General features: G+C 32.4%; 1 protein-coding gene across 10 annotated transcripts in view; it reads right to left on the bottom strand.

The window, feature by feature from the left end:
* The window catches only part of Gas2 (growth arrest specific 2), a 118551-nt gene that overhangs the window by 36999 nt on the left and 67754 nt on the right, over positions 1-13798 (bottom strand). For 3 of the 10 annotated variants that reach the window (XM_074042938.1, XM_074042931.1, XM_074042973.1), the window contains one exon: positions 756-809. The exons of 2 other annotated variants lie outside the window; for them this stretch is intronic. In XM_074042938.1, coding sequence (XP_073899039.1) covers positions 756-809 — 54 coding nt within the window. Of the gene's footprint in view, positions 1-755; positions 813-3278; positions 3365-3535; positions 3572-7434; positions 8586-13798 lie in introns of those variants that run through there. 5 more of the 10 variants (XM_074042950.1, XM_074042957.1, XR_012436133.1 and 2 more) reach the window with 4 other exon arrangements.

The following is a 13798-nucleotide window of genomic DNA, read 5'->3' as shown; positions in this document are numbered from 1 at the left end:
ATTATTTTGTATTTATATTTGATAGACAGGCTTTCTCAATAAGCTGTTCTTTCTCGATCATAATTTACAAAAAAAAAAAAAAAAGTGAATCTTCCAAAGTGCACTGTAAATCCCAGGACCTCAAATTCAATTTCTGTCTAATTCCTAGGCTCTTTAAACTGTATTATACACAAGTAATAAATCAAACTTCTTAACTAATTAAAACACTACTGATACAGCTGGAGGTAAGGCATGGTGTCAAGAGCAGAGAAATTTGGTGAGATTCCATATATGTTAAACCACAAAAGGCAATTTGTAAAAAACAAAACAAAAAAAAAGCAATTTACGCAGTAAGAGTAGAATGGAAACATTCTGGAATTAAATGCTGATTAACTTTTATTGCAAAAATGTGTTATTCAAAATATTTGAAAGAAAAGACAGAGATGGTATTGCATATGGAAACTAAACCTAGGTTATTTTTTAAAACAATTTTAATAATAAGCTCTATAATGGAATGGCCTGGTGCATGGGAATTATACTACAAAAAAAGACAAGAAATGCCATCCACTTACCCACAATAAAACTTAAATTGCATTTTTTTTTTTACAAATGTTATAGGAAAAACAAAGAGAAACAATGCTTAGTACCTCACTGAAAAGAAAAATGCGTAAAATTATTCACTTTTGGATGCCCATTTTCCCTCATTTGATTGGAAGTCAAGGTTCCACAATGAAAGCAAAGAGAAAGGATTTTCTCTTAATTATCTAAGTAATTACCTTAAATGTCTGCTTTGTTTTGGCTGTGGAGACATAGTCACAACCATGAAGACCCTACTAAAACAAGAAGATATGAAGTTCATAAAATGGTCTCCATCTCCATTGCAGAAAGGCATAGAAACACCACCTAAAAACACAAACTGTGATCTTATGTAACAAGATTAAAGAAAACTTTTTTTCAGCTACAATAAAAATGACTATTTCTATATCTCATTACATCCTATAGTGATGTTTTATTGAATAGTAGTTCACATTAAATGAAAAATCAGAATTATAGACTGTGTTAGCTGTTAGCATTTTGAAACACAAATGTTAGAATTATCACTTTTCTGGATTCCTTTGGTCTTCTTTTTCAAAACAAAAGCTATAAGTAAGGATATAATTTTGTCTAGGAAATGAGCATCAAGTCTGTGTGTATCTCAGTTACACAAAAGAAACATACCAGAGTCCACAGAATATCTATAAAGTCTAGGGAAAGCTGCTACATAAATGAAATCTTCATTTTCAGTAACTTCCTACTTTGAGGAAATATTCTGCCATCTTGTTCTGACTTCTATGTACCCACTTCAATCATGTAAGCTTCTTGTTTTGTTTTGTTTTTCACAAGGTCCTACCACTTCCTTCTGCTGTAATTAAAAATGTATTTATGCAGCATTTTAATCTTGGAATGGTTACAAGCAGACATCTTGTTAATCTGAAAGGTGATTTTTTTTGGCAGAATTTCAATTTTCTCTCAGATGTAGAATTTAGACCTAAAAATAAAAATGAATGACACTGGTGTAAAATAGGGACTATTTGGAGATGGGAACCTGTGGAACGGGGGAGGGCAAAAGATGAGGATGAAAGGGGGATGAATGTGATCAAAGTACTTTACATGCACATAGGAAAACAGAACAATGAAACCTGTCAAAAATTGTTTTTAAAGGGGAGGGGTGGGATAAAAAAGAGTAGTAGAGGGAGTGAATATCATCAAAGTACATTATATGCATGAATAGAACTACTATAATTAAACTCCTCTCTATAATTTAAGTGTGCCAATAAAAAATAAAATTAAATAAAAACAATAGAAAAACATGTCCAAGAGTCTTTGCCTTGGCATCAGAGTAACAAGCTAAGGTAATCTTTGGGAAAAACAAAACAGAAGAAAGTAAAATTTTCCCTTCCCATGATTGGATAGTATCATGGTTATAATTTTATTTATGTATTTATTAGTCTAGGTTATGTTTCCTTTTATTCTTAGAATATTGCATTTTTACTTTCCTTTAGTCATTATAAGTAAATATGTGATTCATCAGATCTATGGGTGCCAGGCATGAGGAAGAGCTTATTCATATATTTGGTACCAAGATGTCTACTGAAATTCAGGTTCCTTTGGAGTCAACATTGAAGAATTACTTTGTTGTTGTTTTTACAGATGTTGAGGAACTACAGGAGATAAATGAAATCTCCAAATCCAGATGTAGGAAACACTCCTTGCTTTGCTTCCATGAACACATTTGCTTACTCCTAAGAATACCCTTGGTTACATGTCATGTTAGCTATAAGTAGCTGTGAGTGAAATGGTAGGAGGCTAAAAGTTGTTTACTAAATATCACTGTTGGGAAAGGAGTTTTGCAATATGCACATTGCAACCCAACATACCTCCTAGTACAAGGCTAAAAAGCCTCAGTCCTACCAGGTAGGGATGAAATGTAACATTCGTAAAACTGCATATTTATGAGTACCTTTTAAGTTTTCCAAAAACCCAGGTCTTCAAAAGACTATGATTAACAAAAATGAGTCCTGGACTGGGTAACATTATCATAACTAACACTAGTAGGTGATAGTAAGTTAATACATTTCTCTTTGTGTGGGCGTTGCAATTCTGGATTGGGACTCTTGGAGACCTTAACACAAATGTTGTAAGACAAATTTGGAATCACCTTTCTTTGCCTTTAAATAAGGCCTCAAAAAGACTACTCAATTATTTCTGTCCATCATATTCTATAAAACTGAATTTCAGGAAAAATATGACCAATGAGATTATACAGAATGAAAAAGACTGTTAAACTAAGGTGTCACTTACTGGGAAACAATAAAATGTGGGATGGGTTGGTTTATGAAAAAAAAAAGAAGAATGAGCAAGTCTTGTACAGGGTAATACCTCAGATAATTGTAATTTTTTCATGGAATTTGAAATCTTCTAAAAGTTGTTTATAGTACAAACTAGACTGTAAGATCTCTGGGCAAGATACAAGGTATTTTTGCATCAGCAAGAGTGTTAGGTGAACTAACTTAAGTGTGGTTCAGGAAGATGGGAAGCTGGCATAAGAAACTGGTGTGTTAAAAAGATGGCAGTGTAAAAAACGCTGCAGTCAGAAGACAAGAAAAGCTTTGACCTGATCAACAGTTGCTAGTGTTCTTTCAGAGAAACGGGGCAAATACAACTGAATTACTTGCTGAGATTTATTTTTTAGTAACATCAGGATTTCATCTTAAGTAAATTGAGTGATGTACTCTAAAGGCAATATTCAATTCTTTTACCTTCTTCCTCCCCAAATCTGCACACAGAGTTCCTCGAATTCCCAGCATGCTTCCAATGTTTCAACAAGATGGCAGGAAATGTGAGACTACATTGCAAAACAATGCATAACCACACTTGAGGATAGTACTAATCAAGTATTAGTAACAAAGTTGTAAAGTTATTATTCAGTAAAGCTAATACTAATAAAGTTAGAACACACCATTCCTGTGAACTGCAATGGAAGGCTTGGTAGTTTAGGTGAAGAAGGCACCTGCTGAATCCAGGACCAAGATTACATATTTTTACTGAAGAGCTGAAATTACAAATTTCAAGTATTAGAAGGAAATGCAAGGCAAGGTTTAAAATGACCAAGTCATTCAGAAACTTAACTTGGTAATTTTATACAAAAGACAGCACTAGAGTTATAATTTATTATTGCGAATGTTGCATGGCATCATTTGTACCACAAAGCTTAAGATTATTCAATACAAACTCAAGATGGCCACATTTGTAATGTATATTTCTTAATGACTCTGGCTGTATCCTGTTTATGTAGCTGGAACCCATGGGAGAATTACATGCAATTTATAATGACAGATATCTCACAGGTTTATTCTCTGGCTGCTAGAAGACTCATCAATAATTCAAGAACCTAACACATTATGTATAATTGTTTCATTTCTCTCCCCTTTACAAAAAATCATTCACATTTATGTCAGTATAGAACATATAAACTAACAAATATTCTTGTTGAGAAGACTACAAAGAAAGAGAAAAATCTTATAAGTTTTGTAATTTCACATTCTTATGCTATATCTATTTTGTAATTTAAGGCAAATGATCAAATTTAAAACAGGGTGAACAACAAAGTATTTAATTTATGCAAACTTTAAGGAAAACTTCAAAGGGAAATTTTATTGTATGAGATTTAAAATATGTTGAGTTCAGATATAAAAATATGATTTAAACTGAATCAATGACTTACTGACCGGATTATTTTAAGAAAGCTACGGAGTTTCTATTACCTACGGTTTCTCAGTTTCATCTTCAATGTAAATTAATGATCACATAGATTTTTTTTCTCAGAGTAATAATGAGGCTGAGACAACATATAAGTGAATTTCCTTTGCAAACCATAGAAAAATAAGATCTTCACTGTTATCAAGTAACATGACTAAAAACTGTTAATATATTATTTTAAATTACTAGACATACAATTTTGGGGCGCTAGAAGCACTAGTTCTTATAGTTAAAATTCTTACTTTGCTCTTGGTCGTAAGTTTGATATAGACACTTTGATAAAAGTAAAAAAAGGTAGCATAAGGCAACTTTACCTCCCCGCTTCAGACAGTTCTTCCACATAGAATTACATTCTGAGAATTTAATCTTAATGGAGCAAAAGCCAGATGTAAATGAAAATATATAATTGCAATAAACTGAGAATTTTCCTGGAATAAATATTTTGCTTTCAGAAGACTTTTCAAGTGTGGTCAATAATTGAAAAGAAAATATGATTGCTAGGCACATAAAAACCATTTTTATTAGATGTTTTTATTTTCTTCTTTGGTGGTTGTGCTGTTTTGTAAGGTTCTGTTTTCCTGGGTTCTCCCTTCTGACTCTCCAACAGTGATTGGCTGTTAAGTTCCACGTTTTGTAGCAAAAACACTATGTCTTTCTTATTATTGCTTATGTCTTCTCTTCAACAAAATTAGAGAAGAGGGCAAAACAGGTTCTGCCTGGAAGTGAAGGGGGAGTAGGGGGGAGAGGGAGGGGGTAGAGGGAGGAGGCAGAAATGGCCCAAACAATGTATGCACATATGAATAGGTGAATAAAGAAAAAGTTCCATGTTTTGAGGAAGCACATAGGCAAAGGAATTCAAAATTTGGAACTACACATCAAATGAGGGTCAACTACTAATGAATGTTTTAAAGAATGAACAGAAATACTCATGAAATGTTATGCTAATGATGATTTTCTAGTTCTGCAACCAAATGAATGACATATACTTTAAACTGTGGGCTCTGAAATCATATGTATTCATTTCAGTTACTGGCTTTGACACTTATTAGTAATGTGACTTCTGGCAAAGAATTAATTCTCTTAAAAACTAGTTTTTTTTATTCTTAAAATGAGGATAATGTAAGTACCTAACTCTAAGAATTGTAAGGGCACTTAAGCAAATACCTGATATACAGATAGCCTTCAGTGAATGCTAAATAATGTGTATATAGGAAAAAAAATCGTCTCCTCACAAAATTCTTTATTTAGAGGTTTAAATTTCAAGTCAGAAAAGTGAAACTCAGCTCCTTAGTTTTTTCTAAATGGCAAACAATTGGACTAATACAACTCTTTAATTCATTTTCAATGCAAACATAGGGAATAGGAGATTTATGCAGGATGAAAAGCCTCCACTCAACCTTGCTAGCTTAGGTGTTTAGCCATAAGTAGAGTCAGCATCCCAGATTCTTGTTTTATAAAACCAAAGAATGAACTTCACAGACAATGAAGGTTGAGTATCGAGGTAGGAAAATTTATTAAGCAAAAGAATAAAAGCTCCGGCTTTCATCCTTGGGTTGCCAAGGACTATGCAGTTTCTAGTTTTTATTAACCACACTAAAGTGTTACCCAATTTCATACGCTAATTAGGTATTGAACTAATACAGGTTTATTGGTTCCTTTTATGGTCAAGTCCTCAATGAACAATGAGGTTTGGAGGGGGTTGGTTCTCAAACTCCACAAATGGAATAGTCCTCAAACTGCTTCTCCCACCACCCCGTCTCCCCTTCTGTGTAGGTAAGCCTTAAGTCATCCTGCTTTGCTGCCCCAGTCTGGAACACTTTTCTTTATGGTGAAACAGGAGTGAAAAACAATCTGTGACTTTCTTTCTTTGTTTTATTGTGTGACTCACAATTAGTCACTGGACACTTTCCGTACCTGCCTGTCTTATTCTTGACTCCTATTCTGTTATATATGCATACATATGTGGAGATAGATAGACAGATAGATAGATACAACACATCATATAAACATATATGTAACAAATTTCTCTTAATAGGAGTCTATAGCAATGTAGAAACATCTTAGGAACTGTGCTTTTTTCAGTGAAGTAATTTGATTTTCCACTGTTTCTATAACTTTAAATTGTTTTGATCTATGGCTAGCAGAAGAAAGAACACACCTATTTATTATATACTCAATATAATGGCAAAATAGAAACAATTCAAGATGAAGTGGAGTAACATGTATTGTTGAACAATTTAAAAACATGGTAAACCTAGCTAAATGACTTGGAGAAGAAAAGGAATATGTATCAGGACAAATGAAAGTAGACACAATTTTAAAGACCTGCTCTTCAGTAAATGGTCAATCATAGCAAATTTTTAGGGAAGAATGATTTTTGCATTTTAGCTCTCATTTACTGCATATTAGGTTAATCACTTAAGTCAATGGAATCATATATTATCTAGCTTAAGAATATAAGACCTGCTTAAATATATTAGCTATTTTTCTGTTCTTGAAATATCAAATTTCATTTTTTTTCTTGCTTTTAAAAGTGGTAGAAATAGTGTCAAGCTATCACCTTAAATAAAGTCTGGCTTAGTTTTTTATATTTAGAGTTTTCAACCTCAAAGGATGACTCTCAGAATTATAACACTCCTTTCAGCTCAATTCTTTACTGCAAAGGCCAGTCATTACTTGTTCATTTTGCATTCTTCCAAGATAAATGCCTTTCTCGAAGAGAAGGGGTTAAGAGGAATTATTAACATTTGTAAGGTCCTTTGAGAGATGTTTTACCAAAGTGTAAATTATATCCTTTATTAGCTCAGCCTTAGTGAACATGGATAAATGACAAATGAAAATGTCTTTAATAGATCAAAAACATTAAAAAGGAATTTAAAACTGAAATTAAAAATTAAAGTACTTACATACATTTTAAATGCTATTGATTCCTTTTCCTGAGTTAGTGACCTTTTCAGGTAGTTGGACAAGAAAGGGACTGAGTTTGGAAATATTCATGTGCTAATAGCAACCATGTTCCTCTTACCATAGATTAGAGTTCTATATTGTCTGAGATTTTATGTATATAAGAAGCAAACAGTTGTATTTTTTTAGAAACAAATATAAAGTATTTAATTATGAATTCCTAATTACTGCTGTAGTAAATTTTCAAATCAGTTGAAGGTTACATATTTTTTTCAAGCTTCAGCTGCTGAGTAATGGCTACTTCTGCAAATGTTTCCACTAAAATAAATACAGGTTTTAATTTCCTTCCTACTTTTTTAAAACTCCTCTGCATTTTGACACAACAGCCCTTTTTTCATTACTAGAAAAGGTAGGCAATTTGAGCCAGGCTACTTTTTAGTCACAATAAATCAATATGTGTCATAATAACAGAAAAGAATGTAATATTACTTATTATCATTGGACCTTCCCTTAGAGCAAATCCCAGAAGACACTGCATGTTCTGTTGCTATAGCAACAGTGCTCTGGTACCTCTCTTGCTTGGTATGTTATAGTGAGTTGGTTTTTACCACACAGGTACAATACTGAGGAATATTATGATAAAAAAAATGCTACACAGAGTCAATAAAAAATGTGTATGACCTTTCTATTGATCTGTGATGATTTAATTCAAAAGTAAGACAAATAAAGTAACTCTCTAACACTGCAAATCCCTGTGCTGACTTTCAATTAAATTATTCTTTGTCTTTTCTTTAGGGCCCTAAAGTAGTCACATTTTGTAAGCTACAGAAATATGCCCTTAAGCCATCACAATGCTAGTATGGAATTTCATATTGTTTTATCCAAATGTAGAAATCTGCAAAAAATTTCTTGAAATGGACTAATCAATTTAAGAGTGTGTATATATGTGTGTGTATGTGTGTATATCGAGAGATGACTCAACAAGACCATACCAAGGAAAATTATTTTATCACTTCTATTAAAAAGATATCAGAACAAATAATGACATATCTTGAATTATGTAATATTTAAATAGTTTTGACTACTAAGTGAAATAGACAATTTAAGGCATTTTTTCATAATGCCTGATACAGTTAACATCTAATAAATATTGCTATCATTATTATAACTATCATAATACAATCAGGCATATTTATCCTCTTCTTTATGTAGGCACTATTGATTATGTACTTATAACGTCCTTGTATTCTGAATACTTTAAAGAAAAACAGTTACAAGGAATACTTTATTACAGTTGAGTTTTAAATACATAATAAAAATGTATGTCCTTTTAAAATTTGCTTCAATTTAGAATATCTTCCCCAAAATATGCTTTCAGAACCTCCTAGCCAAGGATGATGCTCCTGAAAAAAAAAAAAATAGGAGGGAACTGTTTCTATAATTAAATACATTTGGAAAATGCTACACAGTAGAGTTCTCTCCAGGAGTTAACAGATCACATTAGTATATTGAAATACAAGAAATTCTAGGTAAAAAGAATCAGTATTATTTAGTGTCAAAGAAATATAATCAGGAGCTAAGTTGCCAGTGTTTGAACTTCAAATCCAACACTAATTTATTAGGTTAGAATTTGGGGAAATTACTCAACTTCTGTAAAATGAGAAGGGCAGAGTATTTCTCACACTGGGATGATTGGTTATAATGAAATATGCCAGGTGTTTAGAAGAGGCTAGCAAAATCAATAGTAAGAGTCACTTGAAAAGACTGTTTAAACTCTTTACTACATCAACTCTTCTTCACAAATGTCTTGAACATCTTCCAGAGTGATTACTCTTTGGAATATGTTTTAAACAGTCCTAAACTATAATATTAGGGTAATAATAACTTGTGATTACATTTTAAAAAAATCATTTATCACATTAATGCCCAAGCACATTAACAAAAAGTCAGTTACCTCATAACATACGTTCTTCTGACAGCCATTTTGCCAAAAAGTCCAACTACCAGAACATTACAGCAAGTGTAAAGATTTTACCCAGTGGATATTCTTCTCATTAGAGCCAAACATTTCATGCGTTAGCACAGATCAGTTTATTGTGTTAGGTTATTTTTGTGTCACTAAATACTGGGCCTTAAAGAAAAGGAAGACCTAATGGTTAAAGCTTTAATAATTAATAGGGATAAAACTGAATATATTGCTCACTAATGGAGTCTGCAAAGAGAAGCACATCATCCAGATGGTGAACTAATGTGTGAGTATTTGCTAGTACTAATTCTCAACAACTTGAGTTTTCAAAATGGAGAGATAAGATAGCTATGATAAGAAAACTTAAGGCCTTCATCCAAGGAAATGTACATTTGCAAGTTCACAACAAAATGCAAAATCCCAGTCTAAATAATGTCAAAACACCAATAAACTTCCCTACCCTTTTCTAGAAGATTGGAAGCTTAGCAAAAAGGCCATTAAATTGAGCAGTGAACTAATTAATCTATAACTTTCAAAGAGCCTTCTATTTATTTTTAAATTTGTAATTAAGTTGTTGACTTCTCTTGGAAATATTTTTAATACTATCATCAGAAATGAAGAACAAAAAATTTTTGCTCACTCATAATTCAATGTTCTCAACAACTGAAAGTTGTCAATTATTTTGCTCTGTTTAAGTCTTAATCAAATAATATATCATTTTTATACAAGCTATTTTACTATTTAAAAGCCTACTTGTCCACTTAACCTTGTATCTTAGGATTTCCCCCAAAATACATACTAGTCTTTAAAATGATCGTTTTTTTAGTACCTCCATGGTAATATTCTTGCATGATAAGACTTGCACATGCTTTCTAATTGTGCTGTCGTACTACTCTCTTCTTACATCTAGTTCTTTCTTTTAAAGATTAGTGGTGTTCAGACTTCAGCATACATCAGGAACACCTGGAGGGCATATTAAAACATCAGTGTCTGGGTCCTAACCTTGAAGTTCCTGATTCAGTTAGTCTTGAAGAAGGCTTGAGAATTTGCATTTCCCACAAGTTCCTGGATGATACTGATGCTGCTCAACTGGGGGCCATTTTACAAATCACTGTTAGATTATATACATTGATTGTAGTCCTCAAATTGGGGTCGACAAGTCAAATAGCATATACATTTTTGCAGTATCTAATAAATAGTTTTGAAGTCCCTTCCTGAAACATCATACAGACTGATATTGCCTACTGACTTCTTGATAGTTGAAGCCTATGTCAGTATCAAGTGACTGAACAAAAGAAGAGGAGAAAATTCTTACTTCTCACTGCCTAGAAATCAAGGCATAAGGACTGATATATCCACATGCTTGTATTTCAGAGAAACCTATCAAGGCTGATTGTAAATATTCCAATCTCCGTTACTGCAGAAATTAGTAAGGAGATTTTATCACTACCATCAAAATTCAAAAGTCAGTGAAAAATAACTGAAATGTGTATACCTTGGAGGAAAGTAATTTGACACACATTATTTGGACATTAGCTGCATTTGATAGTTAAAAAAAAAAACCTGCTTTACTCACTGGAAGGTATCCAATGTTTGGGAAATTGTTTCTGATCAGCTAGAAACAAAAAATACCCTATTTGACAGGATTTTTAGGATGTTTGCATAAAACCAAAGTCAAAATTCTCAAATAATTTTCTTTATACTAAAGGATTCTTTATGCTAGGGTAGAGATTAATTTCCTACCAATAAATAGAGTTACATATCTATACAAAAACATGTCTACATAAACATATAGATGTATCTATATAGGTGTACATTGAACCTTTAAGAAGTACCTATTCATATACTGGCTTCTAGAAATTCACAGACAAGGCAAACTCAGCAAAAATATTCTCTGCATGAGGTGTCTTCCTGGTACTTCTCTGAAATTTGCACTTATTATTTTTTTTTAAATTCATTTATTCACATGTGCATACATTGTTTGGGTCATTTCTCTACCCTGAACCCCATTCCCATCCTCTCCCCCTCTCCCCCACTCAGTTCCAAGCCGGTCCTATTCTGCCCTTATTACTGATTTTGTTGAAGAAAAGACACAAGCATAATAAGGAAGACAAAGTGTTTTTGCTAGTTGAGCTAAGATAGCTATACAGAAAGATTCTTAGCATTGCTTTCATGTACACATGTGTTACATCCCAAGTTGATTCATCTCTAACTGATCTTTACACTGGTTCCTGATCCCCTTCTCATGTTGACCTCTGTCATTTTAAGGTTTCTGTATTAGTTCCTCTGGAGTGGGGACATCAAACGCTTTCATGTTTTGGGTTTTCTACCTATTCCTATATCTCCCATATGTGCTTTGCCCTTGTCATGTGATTTGCACTTATGTTTTTGGCTTTTGTCATTATGTTTGTCTGAATGTAAAGATAAGATATACTTATGTACATACATAGTCATAAAACAATACAAAAGTAAAGTGAGTGATGTTGTCAACAAACCTTGGAAGGTGGTAAAGAGTTAGTGTGTTAGAGATAGGCTTATTTAGAGAATCTTGAATATATGACTTTTTAGGAATAATTCTTTCAGAGTCTATTTTGATAATTGTGCTATCTCTAAGAGTGAAGTTAACAGTTTCAATATGCTTAAATGACCCTGCATTATTCTTTGAATTGGACAGGTTCATTATGATCACAGGAAGATACTGCAACTCCCAGGACAGGCTGATAACTAGGGTACAAAGGCTGAGATACCATGTGTGTTTCATTGTATGTATATTTTATAGAATAATATATATAAACACAGGCACAAAATGATATGACAAAGTTTGCAATATGCCCATGTTAAAAATGCAAACTTAAAAATGTAGAACTGTAACAGACACTGTAAGGTGATCATTCACCTACTGTATGTGAGAAGTTAACCCAAGTATTCAAAGAAATACAGTTAAAGTATTAGCTACAACAACCATAAGATGAATGCCTGTGAGGTTTTTATTGAGTAGTAAATGTGTTTTAACTCATTGTGGTTCCTTACAATGAGTTAAAGCAGAATGACAATCCATTAACTATAGTTCCAGCCACAAATCAAAAGTACTAGCCAAAGTGAGTGCACATCCATGAGATGTGTTTTGCTTGACCATTTGAGAAAATGTGCAAAGAAAGGTACAAATGAGCTACCTGTGAGATTTTCATTCCTCAGCCTCTAAGGATAACCAGAGACAAGAAGAGAGCCTTTTTAGAATCACCAGGTTGGAAATGAACTAACAGCAAGCAGGTTAAAAATATGGGTTTCTTTTTCCCCCCTGTTTTGGACACATAATTTTGGTTTGTTTAGGTAGTGATAGAAAGTTTCCTTAAAAATTAAGGTTTTTTTTTTAAAGGATCAGTTTTCACTTGACATTTGTTTTAAAAATAGTAAAATTGTGTGTGGACAGTGCAGAAATCAAGACAGTAATTGGTTAGAGTTCACTAAAACATTGTTGTAAGCACTTCATAACACCCTAAGGTGATAATCTGCTGACTCAATCAGTGAACAACCACATCATGACGAACTCTTTCATTACAGGCTTGCCCAGATGTTTGAAGTAAAAATTGAGTATGCACAAGATGTGGTGTTTCAGCTGATATTAAATAAAATGTTATCACTAAGGAATTTCACATATTTTTTCAGTAATGCAATTCTCAATTCCTTTATAAATAATACATGAATAAAATTCACCAAAAGGAATCCACTTACTGAAAAGAAAAATTCACTGTCAAAAAAATACTTCTGTGTTAAATATTATAACTTATGCTACTCATAAACATGATGTTATCTGATAATTGAATAAATATGGAGATAAGACATAATTAAGCATATATAATATATATTCTTGAAGAATTTAGGTTACAATGAGGGTAAGTATCTAATTTATTAATCATGTGCTATATTAATATTTCTATAATTAAAAAGATACTTTATTATTTAAATAAAGCTCTTTCTTTTGATTATACATTCTAGGACCCAATATTCTGGTGGACACTGATTCTCAAAGGAGAAAGGTCATCCTGGTAAAATTTTAACACAACCAGGGAGATTCTGAATCATTATTATTTAATAAGGAAAAGCAAAAACAGGCATTTCAGCTTAAAAAGGCATGTTATCTTTGCAATAAAGAAGAAAGAATAGTAAGCAACTCAGGCAACTGTTTTTCCTAGTGATGTCATTTACCCAGATTTATTCTCAAATCTCTAGTAATAATATAATGTTATATTGTTTTTTACTGTCATCCTTGCAATACAGAATATCACTTATTACCTGGAAATAGTAAGAATATCAGTAAAAAATAACTGAACTAAAATTAGGTTAAAATAAGAAATGATAGACACTACATTTTTAAGATTAAATTATGATAAAACTTTTCCTCAAATACACATTGCAGTGTCTTGGAAAAAAGACCTGTCATACAAAGAAGTTTCAGTTAAAAGTTCAAATAAGAAAATTTTACACTGGCAAAATTTCTAGTGGGCCACCATAGTTTTGCATAGTTTAAGAAGGCTAATTCATTGTACTACATGCACACTTTCAAAGCATTCTCTTCTACAAATTAACAAGCAAAATACTTTTAATTTACTCAAATGAGATGAGAATACAGTTTCTTTGATTTATAGCCTC

This window comes from Castor canadensis, chromosome 1 (assembly GCF_047511655.1).
Source record: "Castor canadensis chromosome 1, mCasCan1.hap1v2, whole genome shotgun sequence".
In the NCBI taxonomy this organism is placed as follows: Eukaryota; Metazoa; Chordata; class Mammalia; order Rodentia; family Castoridae; genus Castor; species Castor canadensis.
Note: the sequence above shows the minus strand (reverse complement) of the source record. Positions and strands in the feature narration are given on the sequence as shown.